This window comes from Gadus macrocephalus, chromosome 8 (genome assembly GCF_031168955.1).
Source record: "Gadus macrocephalus chromosome 8, ASM3116895v1".
Lineage (NCBI taxonomy): Eukaryota > Metazoa > Chordata > Actinopteri > Gadiformes > Gadidae > Gadus > Gadus macrocephalus.
This window is the reverse complement of record NC_082389.1, coordinates 22182304-22204862: the sequence shown is the minus strand read 5'-3', so window position 1 is coordinate 22204862 and position 22559 is coordinate 22182304. Positions and strand designations below refer to the sequence as shown.

The window sequence follows — 22559 nt, the reverse complement described above, 5'->3', positions numbered from 1 at the left end:
CAAAAATGGCTGTACCCGTAAATAGATTTGTTTTCTTGGTATTTGTACCACGTTGGTCATTTAAATGTCAATTTTAAAATGCTCTTACACACTTGATTACCCTGCTTCTTAATCCGGTCACCAATTAATGCATTGCACGGTCTTGCTGTGCGTGCAATCCAATGTAAAGTTGTGTCATTTGTTTTCAAGCTGGTTTGCTAAAGAGGCTAATGTAGATAACAATAAACAACGAGTAGCCAATTTCATGACACAATCACAAAGACGAACGGGAACGCTATATGTTCTCCGAGACCGGAAATTACGTCACAGGTGCAAATCGGAAGGCTGGTTCCGAGGCATCTGGGGCCGTATTCACAAAGGATCTTAGGGCTAAAAGTAGGTCCTAACTGGCGAATTTAGGAGTAACTCCTAAAAATAATGGGCGTGTCACTCTTAAATTTAGGACTCCTAACTTTTTTCACTAAGAGCAATTCACAAAGTATTTTAAGACTAAAAGTAGCACCTAAGTCTAGGAGAGCTTAAAAGTCCTCAAGAGGACTCCTAACTCAGTAAGACCTATTCACAAAGAATCTTAAAATGCCTGCGAGACGAAATGTTAGGGTATTCAACTTATTGTGGAGTTAATGCGCGATGCAATAACATCCCCGACTAACAGGAATAATCCGATTAGTCCCGAAATAAAATGTTATAAAAATTATAAAAAAATATATATAACTTATAAAAAATAAAAAATAATTGCGCCATCAAAAGACGAGGACGTGTTCGTCAATAGGAAGAAAGTGCATTCCATCAACACGCAGGTTGTTTTTGATGCAAATTGATGCAAAATTTTAACATAGCCTACTGGATGTTGTTGCAAAGTGGCCTGGATCTTCAGCTACCCATGATTCGCGCATTTTAATGGAGAGCGGTCTGAGGCAGCTTTTTGAGATGTACCAGTTGGGTGTCACTTGCTTGGTGACAGTGACTATCCATGCAAGACGTGGCTCTAGACACCCGTCCCTACCTCAATCCACAACCGGGAGCACAGTTAAAGTGTAACATGTAAGTGATTACGCAGATTACGCTTAGTCCTATGCGTAAAACACATCGTATTGGCTCTTTGCGAGCACACAAACATACACGAAATGTTGTGGAGAGGAATTGGGCAGATGAAACGTCGGTTTCATGTCCTCCACGGCGAAATACGCCTCACCCCAGAGAGGGCAAGCACAGTAATCACTGTATGTGCCATTCTACACAACCTCTGCAAGCGGAGGAACATTCCACAGCCAGACGATGATGATGATGATGATGATGATGATGATGATGATGGCGATCAACATTACAAGGAATTTGGCCGTGTGGAACCGAGTGGACAGGCATTTAGGGATCACTTTGAAAACACATTTTAGGTAAACACCTTGGCACAAATCAGTCAACACTTGGGTAGTTCGTAACATTTATTTTCTTTTAGATTTTACGTATTTTTATTGTTTGCTTTCTCTCTCTCTTGAACGTGCAGGGTACAACGTCATTATCGTGGTCTGCACAAAATTGTCATCATGCGTGTATTCTGCTAACTGCACTATAACTACTTAATAGGAATTCATTTCTAGCCTAGGCTATTTCCTTGTTTTTCGGTGATTCAGTGGGCTCGTCTGAACAACCAATCACCGAACTGACCGCTTCTAAACTCGTGCACGAGAATTGACGTAATCCATAGCAACGGCGCGTCACTCTTATGCCGCTTTTCCACCGCACATGTAGCTCGACTCGACACGACTCGACACGACACGACTCGACACGGTAGCAGCACGGGTGCTTTTCCACCGCAAATAGTACCTCCTGGACGTGGGCGGGGTCGGCTGCGCGAAAGGGCCGTGACGTATTTGTGTACGCGACGCAAACAACACATACGCAACCCACACATGGACAGAACCCACATAACAACAATGGAGGACATCGATCGCATTACTATTATTAGCTGGCATGTTGAAGAAGTTGGAGAAGTGGAACATGTTGGCTGCGGCGCTGCTATGGATGTTACCAGCATGGTTGCCATGTCGCTCTCGTGACTTCGTCACACTCTCTGGCCAATCAGTCGCCGGCCGTCTGCCGACGTCACCTTTTAGCATCGGCTCAGCTCGCTTGGAACCTAGAGCGAGTAGGTACTAGAAAAAGCAGCCACTTCAGGTACCAGATACCATGGTACCGCGGTGGAAACGCAAAAAATGCGAGCTGAGTCGAGTCGTGTCGAGTCGTGTCGAGCTGGTACCATGCAGTGGAAAAGCGGCATTAGTTCACTCTTTGTGATTTATCCTCAGTAAGAGTAGGTCTCAGCGGCTTTGTGAATAACTTTTAAGAAAAAACTCCTACGTAAAATGTTTTAGCGCGAGTTAGGAGCACTCCTAGCGGTAAGATAAAATGCTTTGTGAATACGGCCCCTGGTTTACACAATAGGTCCATAGACATCATATAGGTAAACGCCGCCTCCACTGCTTCAGCCCGTTGCCTCGGCGAAACGCGTCGCCGCCATATTGGTACGGGAGCTCTCTGAAGCCAGAGGTCTGTCAGACGTGTCAAACAAGCGCAAGTTGCCAGGAGCTGCGGTTTATCTGGATAAAAATCACGATAACCTTTTACGTTTCGCAACCAATTTCATGGAGTATTCAAGGGTTTATGCTCTACGTGAAGTGTGTGAAAAAAATTTGCCTCTACGTTACTTTGAATCTCGCTAGTTAAATCGCCAGTCATACATGTGCATGGGTCTATGATAAACGCTCACTTTTCTTGCACAGCCCGTGCACTTTGAAAATACTAAGAAGATCTATAAACTATCGAAATAGTGCAATAATTGAATCTAGGCTAGAACCCTTTAAAAAGTATTGTCTTGCTGAGCTTTTTTCGACTGTTGCCAGTCTGTAATTGCAGCGTGCTCAGTTTTGCAATGGGGTGCAGCCACTTACCACTGTCTCCTAAACTGCTTCTCTTTGGGAAACCTTAAAATTGCGAGAAAGGTTAGCTAGCAAGTCAGTCAGATTCATAATACAGATGTATCTTTAAAAAAAAAAAAACATTTAAATAGAAATAACGTTTAAAACGTCAATTTCGGCCGGCGACTGACTGCAGGTGCATCTCACATGTGCATGTAGAGTATCGTGACATTTTTTCCGTAGTTTCATTCATTACGTGACACCTTCATATATTGTAGAACCATTACATATACAGTGGCATGTTTTGAGCCTTTTTTTGTTTTATTCTAGTCTCTTTTTTAAATACATCACAGAGAGAAATTAAGGCCAGTCGCTCAGCCGAAACGCAGCTTTCCGTCGCGACCATAAATGCTATATAATTACATTATACATACATTGTAATTACTCACAAGCAAGTAGTGGTAGATTATATATATATATACTGCATATCCTATATTTCTTGACAATATTATCTCCTGTTGACGAACGATAGAATAAGGCTTTGCTCACCATGTCCATTTCACGTTAGACTAGCTATAGTCTGATTCTGGTGGCAATTTAGCTGTCTCAACAGCTCTTAGCTCTCAACATAACACATGATCTACGTGACATGACTGGATTTTACAATTACAAATAGAAACAATTGTTTAGTCTGACTTGTGAAAGGTAATTCCTTGCGATCTTGTTTGAATCGTCCTGACGGTGGTGCACCCCCAAGCGGCGCATGAAGTAGGCATCTTCACTCCGAAGACGAAATAACTCCCGTACCAAGATGGCGCCGACGATTTATGCCGTCCAAGGCCGAAGGGGGCGTCTACCTATATGATGTCTATGAATAGGTCAATGTCACGGAACAATTGAAGACCGGAAGAAGCTCGCGGAGTAGGGTAACTGCTCTTCCGCTTAGCTTAGCTAAGCTGTTTACCATGGCGGAGGCAGATCGATACCTTTGGACCAAGTCTCTCCAACCTACCTAAATTGTCCTACGACGACGTCCTAAGGATAGTAAATCAGCACTTACGTGTCGAAACATCTAAACTACGCAAAGGATATGTTATTCTGGGAGAAGTACATTTTTAATTACATAGGTAAGTGTTTCAAATCTGTTGACACTGTGTAGCTTGACTGTGACAGATAGCACTAAGTGTAATACATGTCAGTTAAAACGTATCCTTTTTAATTAATCGCAAAATATTATACTGGTAGGAATACATATTTATTTTGAGTGTCTCTGAAACTTTGCCTGACGAACCCCAAGAGGTTTGGTATAGGTAGTACCACTGCCTACCGTACATGTAAGTGTCGATAGTATGTCAGATTAGCTCCAGGCTACTGTCAGAACATAGTGGCTGGGTGGCTGTCATAAGCTACCAATGCCCATACATTTTGCTGTATGGTGTGTTAATCTTTCCCTCTCTTACTGCAGTGTCAGATTTAGTTAATTTGGAAGTAGCAGTTCGGGCGAACTGCTACTGTTCCCAGAAGAAAAACGATGAGCCTCACACCCCGCAGGCTACAGTGCTAGGAAGTCAGGCCTGAGTCTGAAATCAAACTCTATCTCGCTTTTCATAGTATTATGTGAATCAATGGGACTGTTACTTAGGCCTACCTTTCTGACCACTTTAATTAGATTTACATTTTGTGATTCAAACAACAGGCCCACCTCGTAATATGTAGCATAATGGATAGCCCTAGAGCATGGTTTCAGACCTTCACAGATTCAGTTGCACGTTCAGTCTGTGTGTGTTTTTATTATTATTGTTTCTTGTTGCTGTTCCAAAATGCTCTCTCTTTCTCCAGATCTGCTGTTGCAGATGATAATGTTTTGTTTCATGTCTGCTGTTGCAGATTGTCATGTTTTGTTTTATATCTGCTCTTCCAGACACATGACTACCACTTCACAGGGGAGAAAAGCGTGCCAACACCTGTCGTGCACCAGTGTTCTGCAGTCGTGGACCAAGGACACAGGTTTATGTGTATACCTCAGGCCTAGCCAAACATCCTGTATAGTCTACTCAATAATAGTATTTGAAGTTCTTGTATAAAGACAGACGTGACTAACACTGACTTAAGTGTTGCTACACTGACAATATGATTTATGTGCTGACATATTTTTTATTTTTGCTCCAGGGGATTCGCCCGGAACCCACTGACCAACTTGTGTTCAGGAAACCCAAGGTTTGGGTTAGGTGTTTTATTTTAGCACATACATGGACACATACCTCCTGAATGCCAAGTAAATATGGCCGAGGGATACACACACCCCATTTCATTTATTTATTTCTGTTAAATGTATATATGTAAATATTTTAATCAAAGAATTGGAAACGAACATTCCTGAACATTTGTTTAAGGTAACACACTCTGAGCACCTTTAAAACAAGCCTGAAGACTTTTATGTTTGCATTAGCTTTCTGCTACATCTTAAATACATTGCACTTTCTAAAAAGCTTTTTTAACTTTGCCTTTATTTTCTATTTTAATACTAAAATGCCTTTAACTTTCTATTTTACTAATTTCTCTGCATATGTTTTCTTTTACTTATCTATTTTATTGTATGACAATGATTATATGTGAAGCACTTTGAGTCTGCCCTTGTGTATGAAAAGTGCTATATAAATAAAGTTGCCTTGCCTAACACACACAGAACATTTCATTTCTTTCTGTTAAATGTAAATATGTATATATGTAAATTTATATTTAAAAAAAAGAACTGGAAACGAACATTAAATAAACATTTGAAAAGGATGGACGGACACAAACACACACACACCATTTTAATTTCTTTCTGCTAAATGTAAACAAAGAACATTAAACGTTTGAAAATAGTCATGTGACGTCATGTGTGTTTTAATGTGTAACACTGGGACATCACCCTTAACATCTAAAGGACCTTGATAGTTAGACATCAAGCAACAATTTACCCACAGCTGATTGACAGAGCCTGAAAGAGTCAGAGGAATGGTCGTGTCCCAGATATGATATTCTTTGACCCTTCTGATGGCCCTCTCCACCAAGATTCTAAGTTGGGCGATACTCACTGGTGAACCTGGCGCCTCTTTTAAATGGCGGCATTATGAGGGTGGCCCCAACTTCAGAAAGCATCTTGTCGATGACAAAGCCTTTGTCAGCCATGCATGCATCTCCTGGCTGAAGTAGACTAAGGATTCCTGACTGCTGAGTGATTTCTCTGTCTGATATGGAACCAGTGTACAGCTTAGAAATTAAGGTGATAACTCCACATGAAGCAATGCCAATCAGACCTTTGAAGGTGTTGGTATTCTTGTAGTGGGAGAATGTTTCAGACTGGAGGGTGAGTGATGAGGGTGCCTCACACCTGATTTCTGTGCAGTCTAGAATCACTCGCACGTTAGGACAGTACTGGGCAAAAAATTATCTCAACCAAGATTTATTTTGTCCTTCGGGAAAGCGTGGAAGCTGAGGTATGGCTGTATACGTCCTGATGTAGAGCAACACGGTACACTACAAGAACAACTGCGAACGGGAGCTGCCATTGTTGTTGCTGCTAGACGCGACCGGAAGTTGGATTACCCAACTACGCGTTCCGGAAGCAGGAAGTGTGACATAGGCCTATAAGGGCCCTGTTACAAGGGAATCCCGTGAGTCATTTATTACACCTCCTGATAGCCCTCTGCTAGGAGCCTCTTATCTCATGATTACATCAGAGCTGGTCATAGGGCGACCGGTGACCACTGAAGCTGTTATCTCTCCATATTCATTGACCACATACTATTTCTCAGTTCACTTATACATTAAGGTTAACAAATTATTGTCACAATTAAAGCTAAATGTTAAACGCTGTATTAATGTAGTTTCCAAATTTGCAGATCCTGAGATGAACCCCAGTTACTGAGCTGACTTTAAATTGGCCCCTTAAGTTGTTAACATCTCTATAGCTGCTTTCACAAATACGTGTAAATCCTGATATTCTCCTGCTATTCTCCCAATGGGCTGTATCTATGAACAACATTTCCTGACATTTGTACCCTGAAAATTTATTGAAAAAATACTACCCCTGATGTAGTACTTTCCCTGTATGAAATGTAAATTACCTTAAGATACCTTATCATAACTCTAAAACTATGAATCATACAATCATTACAATACATGAGTTCACAGATCCACGCCTAACAGTTAGCTGAACATTATAGGATCCCGTTCTTTCACTCAGTTTAGTGTTTGTTATATGTGAGATGGAGCAAAAAACATGCTCTCTTTCTCCGGTAACGTCTTCGCGACACCTTTCTTCTTCGTGGTTTCTTCTGCCCTAAACCCTTACTAAATGCATGTTTATAAACATGCATTTTTGCGTGCTTGATGTGTTGGTGGGTGTTGCTAGACCCGCAAGCATTGTTTCATCGGAGGTGCTGGAGAGGAGAGAGGAGATCAGATGCCCATTCTCAAGCAGCTGGGGACATCAGCAGATGATCCAAGAATGTTATAGAGTAGATAAAGTTAGCCAAGCAGAAACACGTAGCTGCTGCTGCTGCGAAGTCCACTACAAATTAAGGCTTTTCTTTCCTCCAACTCTTTTCTAAGTTTTTCTAAATTGCGCACTACAAGGCTTGGACCTTTTCATTGTGGAAAACGTTGTGATCAGTCGGTCAGTCGGATCAGTTTAGAGCAGCGCAGTGATGAGCCACGCACTTTCTGCTTCTTTTAGCCGTGAATAAAAGTTCAAATATGTTTAACTCCATCACAAAGCCATCCGCCACAGGGTGTTTGAAGGTCGGCAAGAAGGGGGCGCGCCTCGCAGAGCGCCTATATGGCCTCTGCCTTCAGCCGGCACTGGAGGAGCGGGAGATGAAGCAGGTCCGGCGGGCAGGCCTTGTAGCCACGTAGCCGTCAACCAGGGTTCCGTGATGCTGTCAGGCTATCGGCAGCTGAGACCGTTTTCACAAGCCGTATCCATGTATCCAGCATGACTATAGACTGTCCCCTGGACCGTTCACACACATGTACACCTGAGCTATCTAAAGTACCCCTAAAGTATAAAGGAACCACGTTATTTGGCTTTTGTTGTTCATTTGTTCATTTCGAAACAGAATCGCATGATGCTGAAGTCATCACCCCATCTAAACTTAACCTTCCATATTAATGCTGGGTTTAATGTTCTTATAGCTAAATAATAGAACAGACACCCAGTAGATAATAATAACTTCAGTATACATTCTCTCAATATTACTCCCAAGCGTCTAAATTATTTCTCAGTTGGTCATCATACTTACAATATGGTTTATTTGTTAATTCATTAATTAATTAATTCAACATAGGCCTACTGTAATAGCTCAAAATGAGTGCACAAAGCAGCTTGCAATATAATGTTTTGTGCTGTTTCCTACATGGTCAGCGTCTATCAGACGCCTCTTGCTTTTCCAATTCGGTTTTGGCCAAACTTGAACATTTAACCCGCTCATGAGGGCTCTGAGCTCTTATGAGATTTGACCTGTGATTACGGGCTTGATGTGAAACTTTAATGCAAAGTGTGTGTGTGTGTGCGTTTTTATTTATACGCAGTGTTATCCTTCAATTTAGGAAAGCGCAATAATTAAGTCAACTATTTGAATGCATGTGTGTGTGTGTGTGTGTGTGTGTGTGTGTGTGTGTGTGTGTGTGTGTGTGTGTGTGTGTGTGTGTGTGTGTGTGCGTGCGCGTGCGTGCGTGCGTGCGTGTGTGTGTGTGTGTGTGCGTGTGTGCGTGTGTGTGTGTGTGTGTGTGTGTGTGTGTGTGTGTGTGTGTGTGTGCGTGTGAGGGAGGGAGGACGGCGCACTGCACAGTGACTGCATCGTATTCTCGATCTCATTCTACGTAGTGTTGCTCGCAGTACCCAGCATGCAGCGCGGCGCACACAGAGCCATCTTGTCAAAGTGAGGAAGGGAAGCGCTGCAAGGATTCCAGTTGCCCAAAAGTATAACATTTAAGACATTTTGAACACTCACAAGGGACTTGCCTTCTAGGCTGGTGTGACTACTAAACGAACACAAGGATGCTAACCAAGTTGGTGAAGAAGACTTGTTTGTAGAAGATGTCTTCCATACTTGTTCCGACGTAGGGGGAGTGTTACAGCCCCTCAGTCCGCTAGTAGCTCGGGGAGCGGAGGGCTGCGGCCCGCCTCACTCCGCTGCGGTCCCTCATTCCGCCCCAGCCTCCAGTAGCTTCGCTGCGGCTCCTCAGTCCGCTGCGGCCCGCCTCAGCCTCCAGTCGCTCGGTGACGGAGGGCTGCGCCCCCTCAGCCAGCCTCAGCCTCCAGTAGCTCCCGTTGCAGGGCGGCGCGGTGACAACTCCGGGACCGGGTCTGTGGAGTGAACTCAACTTTTGTCGCAAACCCTTGTAAGGTATTACTGTTAACAGCTAAAGCTCCAGGATGCTGTAGTGTACACGATCTAGCAGTCTATTTTACGCGCTCATAAAATGCAACAGGAGACTTGGAAAAATGAGGAGGATGGCGCAGATTCGTATTGATTGCAGTTTACTTGTTAATTCTGTATAAATGCGAACGTGAGACCCGATCTAATCGACTCGGTTCTAGGCTGATTAGGCGCATTTTGACGGATAACCATAAGGGAGTTGTTAACAGTCCGCAAACATGTCGAAAATGCCGGCCAAGAAAAAGAGTTGTTTCCAGATCACCAGCGTGACGCAGGCCCAAGTGGCGGCCAGCAGCGCCACCGACGACACGGAGAGCCTGGACGACCCGGACGAGGCGCGGACCGAGGACGGCTCATCGGAAATATTCGACGTGTCACGAGCGGATTATGAGCCAGTGTGTGACAGAAGTTCATCAGAGGAAGCAATCAATAACATCGGAGAGACTGACGCACCTGGCGTCATGGTACCGCAACATATACCTCAAGTTAATCAGTTGTCTGCATTACCAAACAACCCTAACGGAGGCTCTCGAAACATAGGATATGCAGGCTCTGCTTCGAGTAGTCAGCAAGGGCATGATCCGGGGGCTGCGTTGATGTCTGCCCTTGTCACTCAGCCAGGCCCCGTGCAGCAGCAACGCCTTCCCCCTGGGGTGAGTGTTGGTGGTGGGCCTCCAAGCCTGTCAGTCAACGTCTCCCATGCAGCACCGGTGACTTATTCCACTCCTTCCTCTACCACAGCTACAGTGAGCTGCAGTTCACGCTTCAGGGTCATTAAACTGGACCATGGTACTGGAGAGCCCTTCCGAAGAGGGAGATGGACATGTACAGAGTTCTACGAAAAGGATTCAGAGGGCTCCGTGATGGGTCGGTCTGTCGATAACATACGACACGCAAACGCTGCGCCCGACCCCAGTCTCGACAGGGACAGCGGGCTCGGCCACATTGGTGGCTCTGCCGTTATCCCGGCAACAAACTTTGGTCAGGGGTTGGGCTCCTTGGCGGACATGATGTTATCGCTCCCGGCATCTCGCATGCAGACGTTGGACGCTCTGCAGCAGCAGATGCACCAGGCTGCCTACGCCACCGGGCAACCCGGGGGGACGGCCTCCCAGAACGCCTTCTCCAGCAGTATCAAGTCCATAGCTGTTTCCGCCCCTCAGCAGCCTGCCGTCGGCCTTCTCCAACCGTCTGTCGGACACAGCAGCCTGTCTCAAGGTGGTGTCAACATGCAGAAGACTGCACTCAGTCAACCGGCCGGGCAGGCCTCGGCTGCAACCTCCAGCCAGACAGAATACTACCATCAACAACAACAACTACATGGGTCTCCCATGCAGGAAGCTCCCCCCACCTCTCTGACACTGGCCCAGTCTGGGAGACAAGGCCCCTCTCCCATCATAACCCAAATGCTGGGACGGACCTCTGCTTCTGGGCAAAGTGGGGAGATGGCTGGTCCAGGGGGAGGAGGACCTTTACCTGTCCTGTCCGCGCCAAGCCTTCTGCCGCCGCCCCCCGGGGGTGGGTTGGGCGGTGTGGGGGGCTCCCTGCTGCTGGGGGGGTCCGCCCTTCAGCAGGCTGGCGGTCAGTACACCAGCCCCGGTCAGCTTCAGCCACACAACCTCGAGCACGCACCATCTGGTGGCCAAAATGTGCCTGCCGCCAGTTCCAGTGTGCCCACCACAGTGCCCGCGGGCGCACCCAGTGCCTCTAGTGCAGCCATGCCAAACCTGATGACCTCCAGTCTGCTGATGGCCAAGCAGGCCCAGTTCTCCCGCGGTCAACTGGGAGCTTTCGGGGTCTTCGGGGGCCTGGTCCCTGGGAAGGACCTGATGAAGCCTCTGATTCCAGAGAGCCTGCATCTCTCCAGCCCCACGGTCCGCAGTCTGTTTGGGATTCCCTTACCCATGGACGGGGAAGAGGACAGGTACGACCACAAAGTGACCCAATCTGCCCAGTGCCTGGGGATTCACAGCAGTAGATATGTCCTCTGATAACTTTGTTAGGAAGAAAGTAAACTACTTCAAGGTTTTGGTCAACATTGTCATCACACACTTCTGACACTGAGATCATAAACTTTGATGTAGGTTTAATCAACATATATACATTAAAGGGGACTTATTATACCACCAGGTGTGACTGTGATTAGCCTTACAAGCCGTTTCGAAAATCGGCCTAATAGGACATCACTAGTGGGTGTGTCCACCTAGATCTGTGCTGGATAGATGAGCAATGTTTACTTCAGTCCACTGGGTTGGCTGGTAGATAGATCTATCCAGCACAGATCTAGGTGGACACACCCACTAGTGATGTCATATTAGGCAGATTTTCGAAACGGCTTGTAAGGCTAATCACACTCACACCTGGTGGTTATAATAAGTCCCCTTTAACGAAAATTCAATACATCCAATTGATACCTTCTTCTCATTAGATATGTCGGGAACTTTGCATGTTCTGGAAGTTGCATAAGCTATTTGCACACAATTGTTATGTTTAAGTTTTATATTTAGGTGGTGAACTTGATGCAGGGGTTTATTTTAATATGGAAACAAATGATCCTGCTTGGGCACAGAGTGAATGTTAAGGCAATACATGCGATACGTTACTATGCCCCTGTTGAATGGGAAGTGTTCAACTGAAACTGTTGATCACGCAAACAAACTTCTATTTTAGTTGGTGTTTGTCTGTGTGAGGGGGTCTGCTATCGTGTAGGTTTATCTACCCCCCCTCATTCACTCCCTACTTTTGGCTGTTGCAGTTACTTTCTCAAGACGATGGCCTTGGCTCCAAACAGGAAATCTCTGGTGCTCTGCTGGAGGGTAGCTGAGCACCGGGCTGACTCAGCACTAGTCTTAGGCCCAAACGTCTTCGCCAACGTGTGCATGAACTTTTTAATTGGTTGCCATATTTCCTGAAACCTAAGGAGAAATTCTTATCATTTCCACCTTCCTCTCTGGTGCTTCTTGTCATTTGAGAGGGCGATTGTGGAGCTATATTAGCCAGCTTTTTACCGTTTATTGCGTTTTCACATTTATCAACTAAATGTCTCATGTACAGTAGTGGATCTGCATTGGATTTTCAGATGGCAACGCTTCCTTGCCGTGGTGGCAAGATCTTGCTTAGCTTTTCATGTTTTCTAGGTTTTTAAAGACTTCTGTCTATTGCTGATCTTTGAAACAGGATTGTCTTCCAATCCCTTTGATTTTATGTCGTCCTGTGATGGGCTTGGCTTAAGGGGAAGGTGGAAACGTAAAGTACTTTACAATTCCTGATCGTTTCCATGTTCATGCTATAATAAACCTGCCATAGCCATTAACCTGGCTTTTCCCCAGAAATATCCTCTCCTTTCACTTAACCAGGTGCTTCCATTTTTTTTGTCATTTTGTTTAATCTCATGTTTTTAATTTTTCACGGGGAAGCTCAGCAATCCTAAAAAAAGAATTTCCATTGTGGTTGTATTATCAAAGTCCTATCGTTCTGAGCATGTGACAAGACTGGTTTTATCCGTGTTGGTTCTTTAGTGGAAATGTGTGGTCTGTCTACAAAGGGGCCTGTGGCTGCTTACTGTATTCTGGAGCTTAACGACATCGAACTTTGTCCTAAGATAAAGGACCATGGTTTCAGTGATGCAGGATGACCATCAGATGTCAGCCTTACACCAGAAGTCATAAAAAATATATTTTCATGTCAAAGGGAATATATCATACGTTGCCATATCAATTTCATATAGCACAAGGAAAACCCACTTCCTTCTTTTCCCAAATAGCTGCGTTGGATATTATATCCTATGGGTCAATCCCTATTGAATGGCCCTGGATATGCGTTGACTATTTGTCAGGTTAGTCACTGCATGCTTACTACTCAGAAAAAGGGGTGCAAACGTGTACTCGTTTTCTAATTTCTAATCCCCTTATTTATACCTTTTTTTATATGATGTTATGTATTTTTGGATGTTTCTGGAAGGATAAATAGTTAAATGTTCCCAAATAACACCTTTGCCGTGCATATTGTTGTAAAGCCTTGTATAGGTATTTTGTTGGCCAGTGTTTAGTGGCTGGCCCATTGGTGGACCGTCGGCGGCAGACAAGTCATAATGACCCCAGGAACAGTATTATTCTTCTGCAATATCCGGTTATGTGGTTTGACAGTCTTTTAGGTCAAAAATAAAATATCGGAACAGATATTGGCTATTGTATCCCTTAAGCTGTATAGTACAAACGGAGGGGAGAGTGGATGCGTACATTGCTAGAAACGATCAGACTTCTTTTGCTTCTTTTTGCATGGGGTGCAAAACAAAAGTTGTGGGCTTTTCTTGTATCCCTACTCCTTCTAGAATCACTTTTTGCCTTTTTATAAATGTTATTGAACTGGTTGCAGTTCTTTAATTTGTAGCTGCTAAAATAGAGGCTTTTAATACCGTTCTTCAGAGAGTAGACATTTGAAAAACTAGCTTTTACCGTAGCTCTTTAAAAATCATGACGACAAGGATGGAGTAGAAGCTGTTTTATGCAGCCTTTGGGTTTTCTTCCGTGTTTTTTTTTTTCTTCATATTTTAGGTGAAAGCTACCTACTTGCCTGGCATACTTACTGTAAGAGTGTACAATTTTAGCTCCACGTTACGTTACGTGTGGAGGCTGATGGTTCTGAAAACATCATGGATGCAAAACATTTTTGAAAATGCAACAGAATATTTTTTTTATATCAAATGATGGCTATTAAATGATTTATATATATTATAACTATTTTTGCAGTCAGGATTGTGTTATTTGTCACTTGTGTACTGCTAGTGCTGATTAGAGAGGGCTCTGTTACGACAGCAGGGTCCTATCAGAGAGCCAGCAGTGGTATTTCCACCGTTGCTCCTGGCTGCAGATAAGAGACCTGTCACTGGGGCGTGTCGCTTCAGCATGTTCTCTCTCTCTCGTTCTCTCTCTCTCGCTCTCTCTCTCTCTCTCTCTCTCACACACGTAAGTGGGGATTGAGCGTATTGCTCACTGACACTCTACTTCACTCCTACTTCATTGGCCTCCGCGTGGAATTCAATCTCCGCTGGTAAAAAGGTTTTCTTTTCGAGTCATGTCAGAGAGCAATACCTTCAGAGTCTAGATCACGCAGTGACTCACTTGTATTTTGGTTTATCCCCAGCTTTTGCCAAAAACAACTTCTCTCAAAAATAAGTAATTGTATTCAACAAACGCCCTGGTGTGGTTGGCCTTCCTGGTGTGGCAGGCGGTTGGCCTACCTGGTGTGATAGGCGGTAGGCCTTCCTGGTGTGCCAGGTGGTAGGCCTTCCTGGTGTGCCAGGTGGTAGGCCTTCCTGGTGTGATAGGCGGTAGGCCTTCCTGGTGTGCCAGGCGGTAGGCCTTCCTGGTGTGCCAGGCGGTAGGCCTTCCTGGTGTGCCAGGTGGTAGGCCTTCCAGGTGTGCCAAGCGGTAGGCCTTCCTGGTGTGATAGGCGGTAGACATTCCTGGTGTTCCAGGTGGTAGGCCTTCCTGGTGTCATAGGTGGTAGGCCTTCCTGGTGTGGCAGGTGGTAGGCCTACCTGATGTTCCTCCTGTGTGAGGGCCTCAGTGGGTCTTCAGGTTTGTTTTCTTAGCTGGGGCCTGAATGCCGGGCCAGGCAAGGCGTTACAGATGTGTTCATACTCAGAGGAAGTGTTGATAGGCACCCTTGTTCTGCGATGAGTGAACTTTAGGTTCAGGTATTATTTTTTTTCACATTGGGAGTTTGGCAGTGGTTAGAAAGCTTTCAGTTACTCTCACTCATCCTTGTTCCCCAGCAATAAAGGCTGGTTCCAGGTGTATTTAGGTGCTACTTTGTGCATGAGGGTTTCAGAAGTCAAGTTCTTATTGATCAACGTCCCATCAGTAATTCATTCCATCACCTGGGGAGGTAATAAGTTGTTGACTTTGTGATGCATACACCTTGAATGTAGAAAGGGCCGTGGTTTGTATGGTTATGTGGCATTCTCTCGATACCATACTGTTGGGATGACACCATATCTATATCTGTATCCCACTGAGGCAGCATTTGTAAGAATGTATTTTCCTCCAATGAAGGCCTTGCAGAGTAGTTGAATTGTTGATGTTCCATCTGCCTCTGTCGCAAGTGTTCAAGCTTGCTTCATGCAACGCGTGTTTGATCAATAACCTCCCTGGCTAGTCTTCATCCCCCATCCCTCACCGGCCGGTTCAGAGAGGAGGGGCTTGTGCTCCGAGAGCCGCTCTTTCGCTGTGTGTCCTTGCAGGGATTATCTCCTCCGTCATCACCACACCCTCTGATCTGGCTCCGTGTTCTGCAACCGGTTAGGGTTGTTTAAACTCTCCTCCCTGCTGTTGCGCTATCTTTGTGCTTTCGAAGTTTAGTAAGCTGTGATTTAATTTTATTTTAAATGCCAATAATAAAGGGGTGTAGAAATTAGGGATGTGAATAGCTCACAATTTTCATGGTCGAATAATCAGTGGGTGGTATGAACGAATAATAGATTATTCGATATGTGCCGACATTCACAAAGGCAGCCATGGATCATCTGCAAGAAATCACTTAATATCTTAAACGCAAAAAAACAACTACCTGCTAAGTAGTTCAAGTCAAATTGTCTGTTGTGAAAAATGCATTAAACTGTAATCAGAAAATGCGTTTATATGCAATAGACCCTATAGTATCTGTGGTATAAAGGCTGGGACTAATTTAAAATTATAAATATGTACACTTTATGTTGAAAATATAGACCGTCGCGAATCCCATTGAAACGAATGGCGCAGTGATTCGGTCTTCAAAACGAGAGCTGGTAAATTGTGAAAAATGCATTAAACTGCAATAGACAACGCATTATATGCTATAGACCCTAGAGCAGGGGTGTCAAACGTACGGCCCGCGGGCGGATCAGGCCCGCGAACGGGTTTAATCCGGCCCGCAAGATGATTTTGTGAAGTACAGTATTGTAAAAAAAAAAAATAAAAAAAAAAATTATAAAGAAAATTATAATTTTTTTAATAAAAATCCTTCCTAGCATTACATGAATTGCATTGACTGGCACTGATTAATTTGTTGTACATTGAACTACTGGACAATTGTGTGTAACTGGAAGTCGCTTTGGAATGTAACGTAAAATGATCTGCTATTTTTCAATGAAGAAACTGCTGTTCTTAATGTGTCCACTAGAAGTCGCAATAGCAAATTATGTTAAGCAAGCAAACTTTATACCGGGGCTTAGCAGGGAGCAAGTATAAACAGGTAGTGCCCGGAGCTACCTTGTCGTTCTGCCTTATACTTCCAACATTATGCGCTTTGGCACTCTCATTGCCCCAAAATGTCTCTGTCAAAAAGACGAAAAGTGGACACAGTGCAGACTTTTCCAAGAAAAATGGTCATCGTCCTTTTTATTCACGGAAGAATGGGAAACCTGTGTTTGGTGTGCTCACAGCATGTTTAATTTTACATAATTATGCCATATTTTTACCGCTCCGGCCCACTTGGGAATAGATTATCCTCCATGTGGCCCCTGAGCTAAAATGAGTTTGACACCCCTGCCCTAGAGTATCTGTTGTATAAAGGCTGGGACGAATTTCGAATTGTAAATATGTACAATGCATAATGTTAGCTCTCTGGCTCATAGCTGAGCGGACTAGAATACCTCCTGTGGTCAAGTCGTAGCTAAGGTCTATCCCAGCCTTTATACCACAGATACTCTAGGGTCTATAGCATATAACCGCGTTGTCTGATTACAGTTTAATTCATTTTCCCACAATTTACCAGAGCTCGATTTGAAGAATAATCACTGCGCCATTCGTTTCAATGGGAATCGCGACGGTCTGTACTTCCAACATAAAGTGTACATATTTTAGTTTGAAGTTCGTCCCAGCCTTTATACCATGTAACATATAGCATATAACCGTGTTTTCTGATTACAGTTTAATGTAACAGTAAACTGACAACATCGCTAATTTACACCGCAACTGCAAATTAACCACACAGAGATAACCATGGCAACCGGTCAAACAAATTGTCTTTTTGCGATCATTCTGCGTGCACATGCACCGTGTTGATAAACAAATAATCCCCCTACTGTATTAGTCAAACCCTCAGGCGTTACCAGTGAACAAAGGTATGGTTTGGGAAAAACGTTATATTTGAATGGGAAAAAAATGTATCAGTCCAAATGTTACAAATCGATTTTGACCCTCGAGAACGAATGATGGAATATTCCGTCCCATCTAGGGGTGGGAATTGATACGTTTTTATCAATATCAATGCCATTGTCGATTCTGCCTATCGATCCAATTCCTTATCAATTCTCTTACCGATTCCTGAGTAGTTCATTGAGTGGCAAAAAAAGAGTTCTAGTCTTCTGCACCAAAAGTAACCATTTTATTTTCTACATACTAACACAAGAACAAGAAACAAGAAAATATAGTCTAAATAAGTTAGACTGACAATAAATAAGTAATAAAAATAATAGTAAGACACTTACAATTGAACATGCTAAATTATGATTGAACGCTAAACTTTTATATACATATTTTAGATGTAATAACTGTAACCTTACTAAGCTTAAACCAAACGTCATTAAATTAAAGTTTAACACTTTTCTAGGAAGGGTTATAAAAAGTAAACAAAATAGTAAACATACGTACATCCCTTTTAATTAAATAGGCATGAAATGTATGCCTTCATAACATCTTTTAGATTATTTTTTTTTACTGAGCGTCAACAATTCTTATGCAAGAATATAAGCATATCTGCCTTTTCTGGGAGTGAAAGGGGTAACTTGAGCTGATGTCGAGGGGCCAGCTGCCTGAGAGCGATCATCTAAAATGCATGAAATTTGTATAGGTCGGCATTATTAATAAAAACTACGACACTACTACTGTAAAAACTGCACGTGCAAGGAGACAGTGGGCTGCTAATGCAGGATATGTAATGCCGTGTTTCCCGCAGGTTTTTTTTCAGCAGCGGTGGTGTGGTCCCCGAACCCTCTAGGGGGGTCCGGGGGCATGCCCCCCCAACCAAAATGTTTTTGTACCCTTTACATTGGAATGCATGAATCTGGTGCACTTTGAGAGGAGAATATGCACTTAAATCCTATTCAAACAGTCCTGTGTATTACTGTAGATGGGATTATTGGTGTTGTAACTTTGCCTTTTGTCTCTCAATTTACAGATTTTTATATTTTTCTGTAGTAATATTTAAACAAAAAATGCCACAAAGCAAATATAATTTGCATGGTTGCAAACCACTAAACATGGTTGCTATGCCAAAAGCATAACTGTTTTTTACATAAGACACTTTGTTCAAAAATGAAATCTCCTGCAACAATGGGCAAAACACATCTTTTTAAAAGACTAGAACCTAACTAAAATTTGAAAAGAACACAGACTCACACACATGAAAAATAAAGCTAATTGAATACCAATCAGTGTGAGCCTTAGCACTACAAATAGACCTCAGGTGAGCTCAGCTCCTTTGTGAGACAGTGAGAGTCAGGGGAAGAGGACAAGAGAGCGACAGGAGGATGAGGACAAAGAAGACAACAGACGGAGAACTGTGAAGTTTTTGCTCATCCACAAAGGCTACATCCAGCCTGGGAGCGTTTAATTCTCCTGGGCTTTTTAAAGAAGAGCTCCAGGGCTCTTCTGTAGGGGAATTTGGTGGTGGGGGGGCCATTGATGCTGACTCTCAAACAAGTCGCCAGATGCTGTCTTGGGAGTCAAAAAGCGATGAGAAAATTATAAAATAAATATGAGTTATACATAATAGAAACTATTCATGATCTTTTAAGAAGTCCTTAGGTTTTTTCCCTGCATTTATGCTAATGACCACATGCTTGCAGGCGATTAGCATAAATCCCTAACTAAAATACGCGATGAAAACAGATTTTATATGGCAATAAAGAACAACATCGGATCTAACAGTATGGATTCATTTTTCAAAGTTCCCGAAAATACCTAGGCTATAAATTCCTGACTGGATATAAGCTCCTGTAAAGGCTATGAGTGATCCCAAAAAGAGCGACAACACGCGCACACACACACACATAGGCCTACACACACACACACACACACACACACACACAATACTAGAGGAAAAACGGCACGGAGGTTGCGGTTTATAGATACAATAAAATGATTGGGCTTAGAGGGTTTTTAACACTGGTGGTCATGTAGCGACAGATTTTAGCAACTTACTTTCTCTCTCTCGCTCTCTCTGTCTGTCTCTCTCTCTCTCTCTGTCTGTCTCTCTCTTTCCTTCTTCCTTCGATCTTCCGCTTCACTCGCTACTGCTAGAATCAATGTAACTTTGCAACCGTGTAGGGTAGGCTACTGCCAACAACTGCCACACTCGCTGTGTATTTTTCTTCTTTGATGTTGGTTACATGACGATGTGCCGCGTGCTGCGCAATTGACGTTACGCGCTGTACATTTTCTAAAAGGAGCTACGTAAAAAAAAAAATAAAAATAAAAAAAAAATTAGGAGAAGGATTTTTATTGCAGCGGCGGAGAAAATTCAGCAGCGGCGGCGCGCCGCTGCTGAATTTGGAAACACTGTAATGTGAACGTTACCGTTGTCAACGGAGGACACAGTGGAGCTTGTTTGACTCGTATGCAGGCTTTTGAACACATGGCATTCTTGGGACTTGATTCCATGCTTGATAGACAAATGCTTTAGCATGTTGCTGGTGTTTGCACCCTTACACGAAATGATAGCTTTGCACTGATTACATACGGCAGAATTTTCATTGCGTTTGGTGAAATGGAGCCAGAATTGCGATCGCTTCCTACTCTCCACGAAGCTGCCTTGTTGTTTGAAGGATGTCGGCGTGCGCAGGGTCGTCGCAAATTTTTTGCGGAAACCGGAAAACGTGCTGCGTAATCGTTAAGAAGAATCGATAACGTTGGAGGCGTACGATTCCGATGGAATTGGTTAGTTGGAACCGGTTCTGAGTAGGAACCGGTTCTCGATTCCCACCCCTAGTCCCATCCCTAGTAGTAATGCAGATCTTCCAACTTGGTTTCCATGTGGCTGCTGCCACCCTTTCCCGGTCCTACCAGGAGAGAGCTAGTATAGCTAGAAGCCTTTCGGAGGAGCCTCTGTGCTGCCATTGGTTGGATGCACTCGGTTCCATCGGCCGGCACCATTTTTTTCCCCATGGTTCATCGATTTGGCCCCCTGACCCGACCATTTCCCCCCCATTCAGTGTAAATATGCCTGTTGTGGGTCTCCACGCCTCCTACATTCCAAGGGAAACCAAAGTCAAAATATCAGAGAGAGAGAGAGAGAGAGACACACACACACACACACACACACACACACACACACACACACACACACACACACACACACACACACACACACACACACACACACACACCAGTTTACCCATCCACCCTCTTCTCTTTAAATCCTTCTGATGCTGTTCCCCCTTCTGTCTCAGTCCAACCCCCAAGGAAAATGAGGTACTGATAACAGGCATACTCAGCTAGCAGGCTCATTAAGGGTAGGGTTGAGCACCGAAACTCGGTTCCAGTAGGGAACCGGTTCCGCCTTAAACGGTTGTAACGAGATTGAATAAGAACGCACATTTCGGTTCCTCATAACGGTGCCTGACGTTTTTTAACGCCCCCTGCCCCGCCCCCATGGTGTTGCGGCGTCAACTTGCGTTGGTGCTGGGCGCTATACCGGTTCTCACTGAATAACGATGTGTATTTTCGTTAGGATATGATTTTTTTATATAGCCTCGCCATACCGGTGTATTTGATTACACAACGTTCGGAACGCAGCGCTGCGCTACTCGGTTTCAGACGGGACCCTTCTCAATGTTGCGGTAAACAAGCATGGTACGACTACGACTTTCTTTATAGGTCCATGACTGCGAGGCGTGGTATTTCAGGCCAAATGGTAAAAGAGTGTGTCACGGCTTTCAAACATATAAACCATAAAGCCTATGGGCGCCTCGAGACTCGGGACGGACTTGTCAACGCTCTGTGGGATCGCTTACTTGATGTTGTTTTGATTGGAGATCGGCAGGTTGTAGTGGGTGAACGTGAATGAACGTGTGCGTGTGTGTGTGTTTGTTGCGAGCGAATGTAATTTTAAAGTAACAAACAAACAAACTCAAAGCCAATACATGCATCCAAAACTTGCTGTTCAAAAACCAAATAAACAAATCAAAAACAGAGTCGTTATTCGCTTCAAATACTTTTTCTTTTCAAAACTTGGGAATTAATACAGCGCGGTACCGAGCGGTTGAAAACAATGTTGGCGTCTCCTGTGGCTGTCTTGCGCACATGAGTTATATTACTTGATATGACTTTGGCAGTAATGTTGCGCCATGATGCGTGCCTGCATGCTTTCAGTGAGTAATTAAAATTATTTGTAATTTTAAAAAGATATGTATCAGTCACAGCAGCCTCCTCGGGTAAGTCGAGTAATTGAATGCCAACCGTAAGTCTTGCATATCAAGTAGGCTAGCAAACACCGTTGCCATTCAACTCAGTGTCCACTGACTTTCTGCTTAATGCAAGTGTGCGCCGTTTCGTTTTTTTAAGTACCGGTTTGAGAACCGTTTTAGCACCGGAACCGTTTGAAAAGTACAGAGTAGGCACCGGTATCGGATAAAACCCAAACGATACCCAACCCTAATTAAGGGGCACCCGACCCTGACATCAAATTGGCATCTTGCCAACCATCACAGGTCTCACGGCCCCCTTTCAGTAAGAAGGCATGAAAGGGTGTTTCTGTCATGGTCTAGAGCCAGTCTGTTGGGTTAAGTCCTGGTCCAGAACCAGTCTGCTGGGTTGGGTCCAGTCATGGTCCAGAACTAGTCCGTTGACCATTGCTTGGTAGGTTGGTCAAGTTCCGGTCGGTTGATCCATCGGTTTGTCGTCTTGCAGCCATCATATTATGCACGGAACAAAACGATAGTTATGTTATTATAACTCTAGTTCTATGATTGTAGGCGTAGCCGTCTAGGCTTCGCCTTATGGGCTTGTCCCGTGCGCGCGTCTGCTCGCGCTGAAAATTCTAACTGCACCTATCAGCGTGTACACCGTCGCTCATCCTCCACGCTTTTCTTTCATCATTTGGAGGGTACAGCAGGTGGGAAACTAGACGGCTACGCCTACAATCATAGAACTAGAGTTATAATAACATAACTATCGTTCTATTTCATGTAGGCTACGCCGTCTAGGCTTCGCCTTATGGGCTAAGGTGAAGCTGC

The 22559-nt window shown here is 44.1% G+C and overlaps 1 protein-coding gene and 1 long non-coding RNA gene across 4 annotated transcripts in view; both read left to right on the top strand.

The window, feature by feature from the left end:
* The first annotated feature begins 3794 nt into the window (after window positions 1–3794).
* LOC132463622 (uncharacterized) lies at window positions 3795–5651 on the top strand. Its single transcript, XR_009527081.1, has 2 exons — window positions 3795–4042; window positions 4837–5651. It is a non-coding gene; the product is annotated as an uncharacterized LOC132463622 (long non-coding RNA).
* Window positions 5652–8793: 3142 nt separating this feature from the next.
* tsc22d2 (TSC22 domain family 2) overlaps window positions 8794–22559 on the top strand; it is a 37716-nt gene continuing 23950 nt past the window's right edge. Inside the window, exons 1-2 of one of the 3 annotated variants that reach the window (XM_060059896.1) lie at window positions 8794–11267; window positions 12099–15751. In XM_060059896.1, the coding sequence (XP_059915879.1) occupies window positions 9562–11267; window positions 12099–12255 (1863 nt within the window). In that variant the 5' untranslated portion in view covers window positions 8794–9561 and the 3' untranslated portion in view covers window positions 12256–15751. Of the gene's footprint in view, window positions 11268–12098; window positions 15752–22559 lie in introns of those variants that run through there. The other 2 variants (XM_060059894.1, XM_060059895.1) reach the window with 2 other exon arrangements.